The sequence below is a fragment of the Rana temporaria genome, chromosome 3 (assembly GCF_905171775.1).
Source record: "Rana temporaria chromosome 3, aRanTem1.1, whole genome shotgun sequence".
Classification (NCBI taxonomy): domain Eukaryota; kingdom Metazoa; phylum Chordata; class Amphibia; order Anura; family Ranidae; genus Rana; species Rana temporaria.
The window spans coordinates 298,958,126-298,974,510 of record NC_053491.1 but is presented as its reverse complement, the minus strand read 5'-3'; the positions used below and the strand labels follow the sequence as shown (position 1 = coordinate 298,974,510).

General features: G+C 43.1%; 1 protein-coding gene across 1 annotated transcript in view; it reads left to right on the top strand.

The window, feature by feature from the left end:
• The window catches only part of SEC24A (SEC24 homolog A, COPII coat complex component), a 321,040-nt gene extending 314,202 nt beyond the window's left edge, over positions 1-6,838 (top strand). The window contains 1 exon segment of the mRNA XM_040344770.1: positions 6,351-6,838. Within this exon segment, the coding sequence (XP_040200704.1) occupies positions 6,351-6,455 (105 nt within the window). The 3' untranslated portion in view covers positions 6,456-6,838.
• The last annotated feature ends 9,547 nt before the right edge of the window (positions 6,839-16,385 follow it).

Sequence of the window (16,385 nt, the reverse complement as noted above, 5' to 3'; positions counted from 1 at the left end):
TGAAGTCTTGCCCCCTCCCGACTCTTGGGTGGGGGGGACCGGCTTTGTAGGTTCACGACTCGGTGGACCTCCCTGCTCTCCGACCAGTGGGTCTGCGAGGTGGTCTCTTCGGGGTACAAGATAGTTTCTTTCCTATCCCCCGAACGGATTCTTTCCCTCAAGTCTCCCTCTCCTCCCGGCTCGTCGGGCTGACCTGTTGAGGGTAGTACAGGACTTGCTAAGTTGCAAGGTAATTTTACCCGTTCCGCAGGACGAGAGGTTTCAGGGATTTTATTCTAATCTGTTTGTGGTCCCGAAGAAGGACGGGGTCCGTCCAATCCTGGACCTCAAGGCCCCTAAATGCCTTTGTGAAGGGCAAGGAAGTTCTGCATGGAATCCATTTCGTTCAGTGGTAGCTGCGCTCCATCCGGGAGACTTCTGGCATCCTTGGATATCAAGGACGCATACTTGCATGTCCCAATTTTGCGGCAAGTCACCAGAGGTTTCTGCGATTTGCGATCGGGGAGGACCACTATCAATTTGTGGCCCCTCCTTTTGGCCTGGCGTTGGCACAGTTTTCGCCAAGTGCTCACACCGATCCTAGCTTGCTGAGACTGCAAGGCATTGCCATCGTGGCTACTTAGACGATCTTCTGAAAACAGCTTCTGGCTCAGAATTAGAGGAGGATGCCAGCCAGCCAGACCCTCCAAGAATTTGGGTGAGTGTTGAATGTTCAGAAGTCTGTCCTGATTCCGACTCAGCGCTTGGAATATCTGAGGTTGATTCTTTCTACCCTGGAGAAATTGCAGACCCTTCAGTCTGCAGTGAGAGTGTTGGCATCCCGTAAATTGTTGTCTCCCGGTTTTGAATGCGAGTTCTGGGCCTCATTGTAGCCTCGTTCGAGGCCGTACCGAATGCCCATTTCCACACAAGTATTACAGAAGGAGATCCTGTTCAAATGGAACAAATCTCCATTGTCTCTGGATTGCCAGATACAGGTCAGCCGCCTGGGTCAGGGTCTCTCTGAATTGGTGGCTGAGATCCTGGCTCTTCGGTCCAGGAAGTCGTTTCTTCCCTTCAGTGGACGGTGATTACGACGGACGCCAGCCACACGGGCTGGGGGGGGGGGGGGGGGGGGTCTGGGGGGTCCAGTCTGCCCAGGGTCGCTGGACTGTAGAGGAATCCCGTCGCCGATCAATGTCCTGGAACTTCGGGCGATCAGGACTATGCCTCTTGTGGTCGAGGAGGTTGCAAGGTCGCCCAATCAGGATCAGTCGGATAATGCCACGCGGTGCTTAATGTCAACCATCAGGGGAACTCTGAGCTCGGGCTTGCAGCGTCTGAGGTCGCTCACATCCTAAGTTGGGGCGGAAAGAAGCGTTTCGGCTGTCTACATTTTGGGCGTAGAAAACTGGCAGGCAGACTACCTGAGTCGCCAGATGCTGAACCAGGGAGAATGGTCATTGCATCCGGAGGTGTTTCAACTCCTTTGCAGGAGGTGGGGGCACACTGGATGTGGATCTCTGGCCTCTCATCTCAACCGCAAGTTGTCGAGTACGTGGCCAGGTCCAGAGATCCTTGGGTGGACGCGTTGGCGCCCCGTTGGGTCAGTATCTGTTTATTTATGCCTTTTCCCGTGTAACGGAACCCCAAATGGGACAGGGGTTAAATTTGTTTACGACATTTCATTCCAACCCAAGACTGCTATCGACACGCCACAGTCAGGCAAACGAACCCCAATAACGAGACACCGCTCTGTTTGAGGTGGTCAAAATGAATAGATCCTTTAATGAGGAAAACCAGGCTCTTCTATACAATCAGTAACCAACAATGAACAATGACTCAACTCCACCCACAACAGGACACAAGGAGCCCAATACACATCTTTTGGGTAGACTTTCTGGCACAGCTCTTGATCTCATTTACATTAACTAATTAATCATTTACCCAGACAAGGTGACTCCGAGATATGACCTTTCAAGATAGGACACCTGCTATACAATACACATTCCTTTAGTAGACATAATTTTACCTGAACTAATTGACTACAGCTGATAAGTCAGACATCTGACCTTTAGACTGTCTATTAAACTTGCAATACACATTTATCATCAATAACCTGTCACACAATACAGGGTCATTAGCACCACACAATGAAGATGCTTCAGAAGCCATACTAGATTCATTTACATCACAACAGACGACATTAACACCTAACAGTCTGTGTTCCCACATTGAATGAGTAACTCTTTCAATTAACCTGTTTGAGTTCAGAATCAACAACCTGGTAAATTAGTTGAATGAATGAATGAATGAAAATTTATAGAGCGCAACACATGCGAACTGAATCGCTTCTGGGCGCTAGTTGTCTGTGACTCATGACCTCAAAAGAGCAGAGTTTTGATCCGTCTTCTGGAAAATCAGGTGGTTTTCCTCCAACCGAATGCTGGTTGGTAAAGCGTTCCATAGGTCTAGGACCCTGGAAAGCAAACCTTCTTTCTCCTTTGGACTTGTAATTAGTTTTTTGGTATCCTGACCAGATTTTGGTCGCGGTGGATTCGCAAAACGCGATTCGAATTGTGAGGTTCTATCTTGTCGCAAAGATATTGCGGAGCCTCCATGGATGCACTTAGTGTCAGGCAGAGTGCTTTAAAATGCAATTCTGTCTTTTACTGGGCAGCCAGTGAAGGGGTTCTCAGCGAAGGGGTGAGATTGATTCCCATTTTTTTTTCCCAATCACCAGTCTGGCGGCCGTATTCTGTACGACTTGCAGGCGGGAGATTTGGTACTTTGGGAGTCCCCGAGGTACAGTGCGTTGGCATAGTCCAGTCTGGAGTTTATGATTGTTCCCACCACGACTGCTACGTCTTCTTTAGGGATAAATGGATAAGTCTGCGTAGTAGGCGCAACAGATAGTGCGCTCCGCTGACTACTGACCCTATTTGTGCGTCCATTGTCATGAGATCTTCCAGATCTCCTAGAATATATTGTGAATTGCAGACCCATGTTAAAGCAAAACAAGATATTGTCCAATATTTCCTGGCTCATACTTTGTAGAGCTTCTGGATTCCACGGGCCCTCCGTTTACACCCCGTTTGAAGTTACTTTGTGCGCCCTGGTGGCGGATGCGCCCTGGCGGCTACCAATGTGGGAGGACCTTCTGTCTCAAGGTCCCATACTCCATCCTGCTTTAGAGTCGCTGGCTTTAACGGCATGGCTATTGAAAGCCAGGTTCAAAGGGACCGAGATCTTTCCTACTTGGTCATCTCGTCTATGTTGAGGGCACGGAAGTCTTCTTCTAGGAAGATCCTACCATTGCACCTGCCTACATCTCTGTGTGAAGAGATGAGGTTGGCGTCCACGACGTATTCGGTGTCCCAGGATACTGCTGTTTTTACAGCGTGGAATGGATCAGAAACTTGCCTTAAGCACCATTAAGGTAACAGATTTCAGCCTGGTTCTTTCAGCGGGCCTTTGGTGGCCCATTCTCTAGTGGGTACCTTTGTGCAGGGGGTTCGTCATATACTTCCCCTCTTAGACCCCCTCTTCCCCCTTTGGGATTTTGAATCTGGTGCTCTCGGTTCTTCAGAAACCTCCCTTTGAAGACATCAGAGCGATTCCTCTCTTGACACTATCTCAGAAGGTGGCCATTTTGTTGGCGGCCTTGTCCTGCACCCGGGAAGTTGAATACAATAACGTGATCAAGATAGGAGAGGGTATGCAGTTTCCAAACATCTGAAGGTGATACGTGAGGCGATATATATGGAAATGCGAGTGTAAAGAAACCATCTGGTGATGTTTCGCCCCGAAGGGGACCCTATATCCCCCCACGTGGTGAATGCCTTTTGGTGATTGGAGCACATACCTAAGCCACATCTGATCGAGTCATCCTACACAGCTTTATCTTTTTTCAAACCAGGGGTTTGCAGCGCGCTGCTGCAGGACTATTTACATGCTTGTGCGGGCTGTTTTTTATTTTTCCCTGCTTTTATCAAGTGACATTTATTTTAAGCAGCTGCTTTTAATTTTTATTTATTTGTGGTTTTATCTTGACAGATTTTTTATTGCTTTGGACTTTGTTGTTTACTCCTAAAGCGCAGGGTTGTACTATCATAGAGGGCCACCAATCAGTACTACTTTTTATACTTTGTCCTGCAAGTCGCTATACTTGGTCCTCCATAAGGATAAGGCGGTGTTGCGTCCGCAACCTTCCTTTCTTCCGAAGGTGGTTTCGTCATTTCACCTTAACGAGGACATTGTACTTCCATCCTTGTGTCCTCGGCCGGCGCATCCTAAGGAGGTTGCGCTTCATTCCTTAGATTTGGTGTACCTGGTCAGCTACGGGTCAGTTTTCGGGGTCTGACTCACTTTTTTGTATCGGTATCTGGTCCACAAAAGGGGCTGACGGTCCTCGTCGGCTATCATTTCTCGGTGGATCAGGCAGACCGTCATACAGGCCTATGCTTTTAAAGGACGGGGCCCGCCCTTTCCGGTCACGGCACATTTGACCAGGGCAATGGTGCTTCCTGGGCTTTCCGACATCAAGCGTCTTGTCTCACAGGTGTGCAGGCGGCGACTTGGTCGTCCGTTCACACTTTTTCCAAGGTTGATGTAAGTGCATCTTCAGATGCTTCCTTCGGCCGCAAGGTTTGCAGGCAGCTGTTTAAAGTTGCACCTCCTCAGTTGAGGAGCTCTGCTTGTTTGGGGTGAAGTTGTGTGTTTTTTACTGATACTGTTCCACCCTCGTTTTTGACATCTGCTTGGGGGACGTCCACTTGTCAAGACTTGAGAGGGCTGTTGTTTGTCCATGGACGATAAGAGAAAATAGGATTTTTGTACTCACCGTAAAATCCTTTTCTCTGTCGTCCATGACAGACACAGCCCCCACCCCTCCTTTTTAGGTTTGTACTGCTTGTTACGAACTGAGGCTGCATGCTGCAGGGAGGTGGGTTATGTCCGGAGGGAACGCCTCCTTGGTGGGGCTGTTCAACTCTGTTAAAGTAACATGTATTTGAAAATCTAACATGTTTCTGCTAGTCTTCTCCTGTAAACAGGAACATAACCCACTTGTCAAGACTTGAGGGCTGTGTCCGTCCATGGACGACAGAGAGAAGATTTTATGGTGAGTACAAAAAATCCTTTTCAGGGGAAGCCTATCCACACCCACCTAACAACTGTCCCCGAGCCACCCCATCAAATCACTCTCTGCCGCGATTACCGTTGTACCACCCTCCCCCCCTTAGAATGTAAGTGCTACAAGCAGGGCCCTTCTGTACTGCAATTGTGCTGTCTCCCCTCTACATTGTAAAGCACTGCATAAACTGTTGGCGCTATATAAATCGTGTAGAATTTTTTTATATATAATATATAAAAAAAATCTACATGCATACATTTTTTTTTATTATTTATTTATTTTTTACCACTTGTCGACCAGCCGCTGTCGTTATAACGGTGGCAGGTCTGTTCGCCCTGTGGGAATTGCTGTACCTGTCCGCCAGCGACCCGCGATTGCCTAGTACAAAGGCAGAACTGGATTTGCCATTTCTGACAGGGGATGTCATCTTCTGTTTTCAGTGATCTCTGTCATGTCCCCAGTGAGCCCAACACACCTAGGGAACACACTTGATCGCCACCTAGTGTTAACCCCTTCCCTGCCAGTTTAATTGTTATATTGATCAGTGTGTGTGTGTTTTTTTTTTTTAGCACTGATCAATGTAATAATGTCACTGGTCCTCAAAAAGTGTCATTTGGGGTAAGATTTGTCCACCGCAAATTTGTGCCCGTCCGCTAAAAAATCGCAGATCGCTGCAGTTACTAGTAAAAGCAATAAAAATAAATGTCCCTAAATCAATCCAATAGTTTGTAGATCGCAGAAAATGGCCGAGTCATTAAGGGGGAAATGACCCTGGTCACCACCACACTAGTTATATGGTGACGCTGTACTGCACTGGTGATAGTATGTAATAAAAAATAAAAAAAAGTGTATGTATATGTGTATGTATGTGTGTGTGTGTATATATATATATATATGTGTGTGTGGGTGTGTGTGTGTGTGTGTGTATATAATATTCCTTCATTTTATGAGGAAATATTATTTGCAAGATTTTATAAACGAAAAGGAAAATTGTGTGAAAAAAAATTATAGGAGAATTGTATTAGTTTCAGTGTTGCATGACTGCGTGTGACAGCACTGGAACCTCAAAATTTGCCCTGGGCAGGAAGGGGTAGAAATGCCCGGTATTGAAGTGGTTAAGGTCTTCACTTTTGTGACCACATAGGGTCATATTCCCTTGTCTAATAATTTATTTATAATTGTGTTTTGATATTGGTTATTACTCTGAATGATTCTCTTCAATTCTCAGGGATGAGAGTGCTCTAAGTCAACTTTCCTGCAGAACATGATTGAAGACAGAACAGAATCGGCCTTATCATATTACGAGTTTCTTCTCCACCTCCAGCAGCAAGTGACCAAGTAAACCACTGCATAGATCATGTGTGCAAGAGGAGAATTCTCTCTCAGCAGTAACCCATACACAATGGCCCAATTAATTGCCACGTCTGCAATGTTAGGTCCCTAGGCCTCATGATTTTAAGATGTGGCATACACTGTGATTTCAACAAAAATAATCGAATGAACATAGTTTGGAACTGAGCTGTGCAAGCAGATATGCTGTCATTTTAAATGGGATGTAAGAACACAAAAAAAAGGATGCCTTTGTGCCAGGTGTCTGTAAGAACTGTCAAGTGAGCAAGTCAACGCACTACACAGCAGCCCTTGTTGGCATCATGTAGTTTCCACAAAATAAAGGAGGCAAAGAGACCTTTAAAAATATATAGCCAGATCTTACTTTGGAATACAGTTTGTTTTGTTTTGCTTTCTTTTCTTCTTTGCTGCTAGTTTTTGAAATTTAAATGAAATACAAGTTGCTGCTATAAGAGGAACTGCTTTGTATTCACATATGTATGTTTTCATAATTTGACAGAACCTAAGAAATGTGTTTACAATGGGCCATAGATCGCTTTTTTTTTTTTTAATCTTCTTCCCTCCACCTTTACCCCCACCTCTGCTACAGATTACTAGGATGTGTTCAATATGGTCTTGATTTTAAATGTACTGGAAGTGATACGTGGTCAAATTGATTTTTGTAAAAGAAGAACTCCACCCAGAACCACTTTATTTTTTTGGGATTGTAGAAAGCACCTCCAATAGTGAGGTTGAACTTGCCTTTTAACTCTGTCAATCTGCTACAATGAACCCCCCCCCATTAAAAAAAATTGTATTCACTATCTGCTTCTGAATGATTGATGCATTGATTTCAGTGGATAATCTTTTAGCCCTGGTTCACACTTACAGCTGGAATGAAATCTTACGAGTTCAGCTGAACTCTCACAATTTCGTTCTCGTATGTCAGTCCGGATTTAGGCGCGATTTCAGAGACATCTGTGCGGGTTGCTGCACATATGTCAATGGAAATTGCACCCCAAAGTCGCCAAAAGTGGTACAGAAACTACTTTTGGGAATCGTTGTGGCGTTGCACCGATTTGGACAGTGCCATTGCTGGGCATATTGCTGACGATTTGACATGTCAAATCGCATGCCAAATCGCTCCAATGTGAGCCAGAGCTTAATGTCGATGCAGATTTTGTGGACTTGCAATCCACTGGTTTTGGGTAGAGTTTTAAAAGGAATCTGTTCTTAATCAAATTCCTTGTTTAATAGGCCTGTGATGAAATCTATCATTCTCTAACTTCCAGGAATAACATCCTCAAGATCAGGGATTCAGAAAATTAGTTTTCATCTGAGGCTTGTAACAGATGTCATAGTTAACTTCTAGCAAGAAATGGGAACATTATTTTGTGTTTGTGATTATTACAAAACGTTCTTTGACACTGAAGCCATTTGTATTTTAGCAATAGTTTTTCATATAGTGCTTTAGTCGCAGTAACTAGGAACAAATAATTTGTTTTTAAGAACTATAAAAATAAGGATATAAAAGTAGCCATTAAAATAATGGATCAGAGAGTGTATCCCCAGAAGCCGAGTATTTTGTTGCTGTGCAGAATTCTCTTGAATAGACCTTTTTAACTGCAGGGAAAACTAAGTTGATTGATACACCAGAGATATGGTCAGTTGAAATTCTGTCCAAATTCAAACCTTTCTTGTAAAATCGGGCTTGGCCATGAGCTCACTATTTGTGCATTAAGGTATTTATTGTCCTGGACAAATGGAAGGCTTGGGAAGCAGGTGAGGTTGTGTCCAAACCAATGGGGGAATTATTGTAAAGCTCTAGCCTGCTTTGAATTTATAAACTTTTCCACCATTTTAACTGGATTATGCATAAATGCTGTGTGTACAGTTATTATATGCCATTTTGCCAGATGGAAAATTAATATGAAAAAGATGCTTTCAGGGGGAACAATGCATGTATTGTGCGTGATCATTTGATTATCTGAAGGGTCTGTGTCAACTGTCTTTGAGCTTTTGTTCATGGCATCAGCTTGGAACACTAAAATCTTTCAAAAGTCATTAATGAGTGCAATTGACTTGCTTCAACCTTTTTAAAGAACAAAAGCCCATCGACGCAGTCCCTGTAGAAAACCTGAGACTCCCAAAGGTGGAACAGGCTTGCTATAAACAGTGCTGATGTATAAAACTTTTTAGTGTCCCGATGGGCCTGCTCCTAGGGTCTGTAGCAGAGATGTAGCCACAGACTTTTCCAGTTGCTTAAGGTGACCACATTCAATAGTTGCATGTAGTAAAATAATTTGTCTATTTTTCCCTTTGTATCATATGCCATTGGTCCAAGCTCAGCAACATGGGTAATTCTTATTTATGCAAATAAACATTTTTGTCCTGTAACTGATCACAAGTTTCATAACAAATTGAAGTTATTTTGACCTTCAAAGGTCTGAAAGTAATTCTTGCATAATGGAGTCCAAAAGCCCTTGATTAGTCACAGAAAACTAGCAGTAGGTTTTGGTTGTACAGTAGTACAATCATTACTTTATTATATGAAACCATATGAGCCAATATTTCAGTAGTCACACAGTGGTATAAAAATGACTCCCAAATCTAGTAAGCGCCTCAGCAAAAGTGGCATTAAAACTACTTACAACATGTTATAAGCAATTTGCACCTATTTACTAGGTGGTTTCAGTGCTTTTCCACCAGTAACTTTATTGTGTATGGGGCAAGTACCTACAAACCATAATCTGGTAAACATTATTTAAAGGTTTGAGAACCAGTTGCTTGAATACATCGGGTTTTACCATATGTATTTGTGGCTACATCTATAGAAAATCTATCTGGTTAAAACTAAAGTGGTGTTGGTCACACTGTCAGAAGGGTATCCAAATTATTGTTCTATAAAGTTTTTTTCTGTTAATATTCTGAATCACTGATGTATTTTGACTAATATTTCGAACATGGAATGTGATACCAGATGGAGAAAAAAGTACCACTCAAAATAAAGTAAACCCCTTTCTTGCATGTCTCTAAGATATTACCACAAAATGTTGCTAACACTTTGGTTCTGTGTGGGATTGCACCTTAACAAGCAAGGAGGGTGGCTGCAAAGGTTTAGACACCAACACATTGCGCATCAAATAGTTTCTGCCGTCCTTAGTTTTCTCCTTTTTTTTGATTTTTTTTTCTAATTTGGCATAACGTTATTATTGACTAATTTATTGTGAAGTGGAAGGATGGAACAAAATGTGTGTAACTGAGTAATTTCAGTTTTCATTGTTTTAATAAAATGCACCTTTTATTCTCAGATTTTTTTGTTAATTAAGTTTTTAAGGATTCTATAACATTTTTACTTATCTGTATTTTGACCATCAGAGCTGATGGAGTAAAATTTAAATTAAACATTCTACAGCATTATTGCAACGTTTTAATAAAAATCCACTTATCACATACTAAGCAGAAAGTATTTATAACTATGCATAAAGTTTATCTGCTAAGATTATTAAAATAAAAAAATGTACTAAACAAACTATTAAACTACAGACGCTATAGAGTTGCTTTTGTATTTGATGATAATCATGATTATAACAATCATTTAGCAGACTTTAGACCGTTGTTTCTTGAAGACTACTGAGGTGATTTTTTGCAGACACAACATTTTTAGTAAATGCATGCTTTAGCTGGCTAAATGCCCAAGATGTCTGGCTAGCATTTACTAACTGACATTAAAAATTTCCGTGTGTATGTAAGTGTAAATGACCAGATTTCATAAACATCCAGCCAACCTTCTTGACCTATACTGAAAGGGTCCTTTTGTGTGTGGTTTAATAATCTGTAGAGATGGAAGTATTTTTCTTCAATAAAATTTGATTTCATACTATATTTGATTTCACAGAAAACTGTTTATTTTAAAGTTAAGGTTAAAAACTCATCTGTATGTTACTTTTACCCCAGTTCTAACAAAGAGTAAGAACTGAAAGTGTTTTGTAAAGCCCAATTTGTTTTATTATTTTTTTCCTGTTCTGTGGTATTACAGTAATATTGCACAGAGCGGCCCCTTACCTCCTTCTGGAGTCCTCCGCCGTCACGGTCCTCTCCAAAGCTGGGCTGTGTGCATCCAAAGACCCACACAGCTCAGCTCAACTATGGCCCCTGCTCCCTCCTCATGGGTTTGACTGACCGCAGCGGGAGCCAATGGCTCCTGCTGCTGTCAGTGGGTTCTGTGAGAGTAGGAAGTGCTCAGCACTGCTGCAGATGGGACAGTGCTGGATTGTGACAGGATTTTTTTGTTAACTCAAACAAAAATTATACAGATCCTGGTCCCTCAAAGCAGGTTACACAGCACAGTGCTTGTGCTGTGTAATCTGCCCCCCTCTAAACTGTTAAACAAAACCTCCCTGAACCTGTCACTCTCCTCTCCTTTCTGCTTGTCATCTCCCTCTCTGTCTGTCTCTGGCACGGCCCTGCCCCTGTCGCTATTTTTGTAAAATAAAAACCTAAAATTCACTGTCGGCCCCTCTATTAGAGGTTGGTATAGCACGCTATGTAAGTAGTTTTCAAAAACGAGCGTTCTAAATACCGAATTTAGAAAAAGTGTTTCACCAAGAGTGGACTATGATGCTGCCACCATCCCGTATATAGATATATAAAGAGGGGTCCCCTAAAAAGGGTTGAGATTTTAAAGGCAACTAAATATAGGTATGAAACCGATTAAATGTAATTTATTAAATATCAATAAGGCAAAAATGTGAACAACACTAGAATTATCTGGTTTTAAGAAAAATATCAAAATAACAGTTACAATGATTACAAATTAACACTGATGTTGTCTCCAGAGTAGAGATTACAGCTGACGCATTTCAGGATCTTATCCTTTCCTCAGGGGCTTTCCCTTTATGGAGAGCAGTGTATATCTATAACAAAAACACATTAGCGTTGGTAATAGAGACAGAAAACATGAAGTGAGCATCGTTGAAAACAGGAAGGCAAATTTGAATCAAAACAAGACATGTGATCAAAACCATCAAAATGAAAATGTAAAGCGAATATAACCTAATGTCAGAATGATAGTAGGTTTACTGCTGCATGTAGATCAAAAAGTGGAAGCAATGGATCGACTTCAAACGATCCTTTATTGGGACCTCAAACAGCCCCAAATCTCATCTGTCAAAAGGCACCTGTACTCTGAGTAATAATGAGAGCAGGACCACATATGACCATTAAATGGTCAAAAGTGGAATGATGGTGATAGTAGTGCGGTTTCTACAAAAAGGAGGACATGGAATATGTTCAAAATTAGTACTATAGAAAATAACAACGTTTAATAATGATTAGGCGAATTTAGAGAAACTAATCCATTTCAAAAATAGGTCATTAGCATGGGTCACTTGGCAAATGGCCACTAGAGGGACAATCGTTATCAACTAACCGTCATCCAAAAACATGAATAAAGATGCCATTAATGTCCATAAATTACAGAAAAATATTAATACTTCTAAAATGCTGAAGGGGGTAACAAAGTATAAAATGAAAACACAGCATGAATAGTAATTATAATCCAATTATGACAATCGTTCCGTCAAGGATCTAGTAGAACAATGAACAAAAATTAAGAGCATATGGCCTCCTGGGGCTGCAATCAAACAGCTGTAAATACAGGGTCAATGCATCAAGAACCAGCAGTAACACTATGCACTGTGCCAAGTGGGCTTTATATAAGGGGTTGGAAAGCAAACACTTTTGCACAGTAGCAGCCAAGACACATAGCTGTGGTGTATTTGGTTATAGTTAGAGTCGATGGTGGAGTGACACGAGTGGCACCGCAAAGGGCGTCGGGGCCAATTGGAGCTGTCTGGATGGCGCATGCATGGTTTGAGGGGGGGCGTCAGGACGGACATCGCAACCCAACATAACGCGTGGATGGAGTCATAAAAAAATAACGTCTGCTCCGATTGGCCCTGACGCCCTTTGCTGTGCCGGTTGCGTCACTCCTCCACCGACTAATTATAACCAAATGCACCATAGCTGTGTTTTGGCTGCTACTGCGCAAAAGCGCTGCTTTCCAACCCCTTATATAAAGCCCACTTGGCACAGTGCATAGTGTTACTGCTGGTTCTTGATGCACGGACCCTGTATTTACAGCCGTTTTGATTGCAGCCCTAGGTAGTCATATGCTCTCCTCTCAATTTTTGTTCATTGTTCTACTAGATCCTTGCCTTGACGTGACGATTGTCATAATTGGATTATAATTACTATTCATGCTGCGTTTTCAGTATTCTACTTCATTACCCCCTTCAGCGTTTTATAAGTATTAATATTATTTTTCCATAATTTATGAACATTAATGGCATCTTTATTCATGTTTTTGGGTCACGGTTAGTCAATGATTGTCCCTCTAGTGGCCATTTGCCACTTGACCCATGCTAATAACCTATTTTTGGATATGATTAGTTTATCTAATTTGCCTAATCATTATACTGTGTTGTATATTTTCTATAGTACTAATTTTGAACATATTCCATGTCGTCCTTTTTATTTTTGTAGAAACCGCACTACTATCACCATCATTCCGCGTTTGACCATTTAATGGTCATATGTGGTCCTGCTCTCATTATTACTCTGAGTACAGGTGGTGCCTGTTGTGATTTGGAGCTGCTTGTCACTTACTCTGGTTTGGGGTCCCAATAAGGATCGTTTGAAGTCGATGCTTGGATCCATTGCTTCCACTTTTTGATCTACAGTAGCAGTAAACCTACTATCATTCTGACATCAGATTACACTATATCTGCTTTACATTTTCATTTTGATGGTGTTGATCGCATGTCTTTTGATTTGATTTAAAATTGCCTTCCTGTTTTCAATGATGCTCACTTCATGTTTCCTGTCTCTATATTACCAACGTTAATGTACACTTTTGTTAGATATACACAGCTCTCCATAAGGGAATGCCCCTGAGGAAAGGATAAGATCCTGAAACGCGTCAAATGTAATCTCTACTCTGCAGACAACGTAAGTGTTTGTAATCATTGTAACTGTTATGTTGTTTTGATATTGTTCTTAAAACCAGTAAATTCTATTATTCACATTTTTGACGACACAACGATATTTAATAAATTACATTATTATTTAATCGGTTTCGTACCTATATTTTGTTGCCTTTAAAAATCCCAACCCTTTTTGGGGGACCCCTCTTTATATAAATACCGAATTTGAGCTGTCTTCATGCCGGTCACGTGACTTTACAGCTACGATACAGAGCTTCTGCGGAGGAGACGAGCAGTAACATGATCCCCCCCCCCCACGGCTGACGGGGAGATCACAGCCCCGTCTCGCAGAAGACATCCATTGGAGCTATAAAGCGGCTGCAAGCCATGTGAAAGTGGGTTACAACCACCTTAAGTCACTTCAATTTTCTGAAATGTTTTCGGCACAGTTATCTCCCCATTGATGCATGCAATCTTTAAAAACGTTTGCCTTGTCTGTAATGACAGATAAGGATATGAACTTTGCTTAGTTTCTAGAAGAATGGATTTGATTAAATGACTGGAATTTGTTGTGTTTGTTTCTTTGTTTTTATAGATGTACAGTATATACCGTATTTATCCGGGTATTGCGCGCTCCGGCGTATAGTGCGCACCCCTAAAGTGGACCCGCATTCCTGTGAAAAAAAGCTTTTAGTACTTACAGTTTTGGTGTCTTGCGCGGCGTCCATCGGCGACCTCGTCGGGTCCGTCTGCGGCTTCGGTGTCCTCTTCGTTGGGTCCGGCGTCCTTCTGCGGTGTCCTCCCCGCTCGATCTCCGCTTCCCGCGCTGAGTTTGAACTACTGCGCCGGCATATACCGAGCGCAGTACACCCGTGTATAGTCGGGCAGGCTCGTCTCCTCTCGCGGTCACGTCCTGTCTGTCCAGGACGTGACTGCGAGAGGAGCTGAGCCTGCCCGACTATACACGAGTGTACTGCGCTCGGTATATGCCGGCGCAGTAGTTCAAACTCGGCGCGGGTATCGGCGTATATCGTGAACCCACGATTTTGCCCTTAATTTTAGGGCAAAAAAACTGCGCGGTATACACCGATAAATACGGTAGATATCTAAAAAAATTATTAAAGGAACACTTTGAAAACTCATCAGATCTCAATGGGGAAAAATATCGTGCTGGATATCTATTCTGACATGGACAGGGTAATTTGTTAGGAACAAAAGGATGCCACATGGTTTGAGGGAAATGAAAATCATCAACCTACAGAGGGATGAATTCAAAGACCCTGAAAATCAAAGTGAAAAAATGGTGCAGAAGGCTAGTCCATTTTGCTGAAATGTCATTGCAGCATCTCAAAATGGTACTCGATAGTTTGGCTCCTACATGCCTGACAATGTCTTGGCATGCTCCTAATGAGATGGTTGGTGTCCTGGGGTATTTCCTCCCAGATATGCACCAGGGCATCACTGAGTTTCGGTCCATCCGACGCCACCAGGTTGCACCTCAGTCTGTTCAGAAACATAATGTCCAAGAGGTGTTCTATTGGATTTAGATCAGGCAAGCATGGGGGCCATTCAATGGTATCAATTTCTTCATCCTCCAGGAACTGGCTGCATACTTTTGCCACATGAAGCTGGGCATTGTCATGCACCAGGAGGAACCCAGGACTCGCTGCACGAGCGTAGGGTCTGACAATGCGTCCAAGGCTTTGTTCCCGATACCTAATGGCAGTCAGGGTGCCGTTGCCTAGCCTGTTGAGGTGTGTGTGACCCTCCATTGATATGCCTCCCCAGACCAACACTGACCCACCACCAAACCAGTCATGCTGAACAATGTTAGGCAGCATAATGTTCTCCAATGGCTTCTCCAGTCCCTTTCACGTCTGTCACACGTGCTCAGGGTGAACCTGCTCTCATCTGTGAAAAGCACAGGGCGCTGGTGGTGGACCTGCCAATTCTGGTGTTCAATGGAAAATGCCAATTGAGCTCCATGGTGCCTGGCAGTGAGCACATGGCCCACTAGAGGTCGTCGGGCCACCCTCATGGGGTTTGTTTTTAAATGTTTGGTCAGAGACATTCACATCAGTGGCCTGCTGGAGTTTTTTTTTTTTTTTATATTAGGGCTCTGACAGTGCTCATCCTGTTTCTCCTTGCACATAGGAGCAGATACCAGTCCTTTGATGGGTTTAGGACCTGCTACAGCCCAGTGCAGCTCTACTAGGTAATTGCCTGTCTCCTGGAATCTCCTCCATGCTCTTGTCTCCGCTAGGATACAGAAAATCTTCTGTCAATGGCACGTATTGATGTGCCATCCTGGAGGATTTGTACTGCCTGTGCAACCTCTGTAAGGTCCAGGCTACCAGTAGTGACACTAACCCTAGCCAAATGCAAAACTAGTGAAAAATGGTCAGAAAAGATGAGTAGGGAAAAAAAGGTCAGTGGCCTCAACCTGTAAAACCATTCCTGTTTTGGCGGTCGTCTCATTTTTGCCCATCTAGTGGACCTGTTAATAAATTTAAGCTGCTTTGGTGTTAATGAAATGAACAGCCACCTCTGCTACTTAAGTGTGCTTTCACACTCACAATGCCCGGGCGTCGGCGGTAAAGCGTGATATTTTTAGAGGCGATTTACTGCAGTTTTTGCAGCGATTTTCGGCTGCTAGCGGGGCGCTTTTAACCCCCGCTAGCGGGCGAGCAAGGGTTACAGTGGTGCTTTGTCGGCGGTTCTGAGATTTCAGTTCGGTTGATTTCATTGGGCAAAGGCGCTTTAGGAGTGGTGAGTTCACCGCTTCTAAAGCGCTGCAAAGAAGCTGGCAGGACTTTTCTGTACTCTGGCTTTCACACTGGGTTAGTAGCTGAGGCTTTTTCAGGCTCTTTTTAGCACTAAAGCGCCTGTAAAACGCCTCCAGTGTGAAAGGGGGTCTAACTGATCAGAATCCCAGAAGTTGAATTTACTTTATGCTA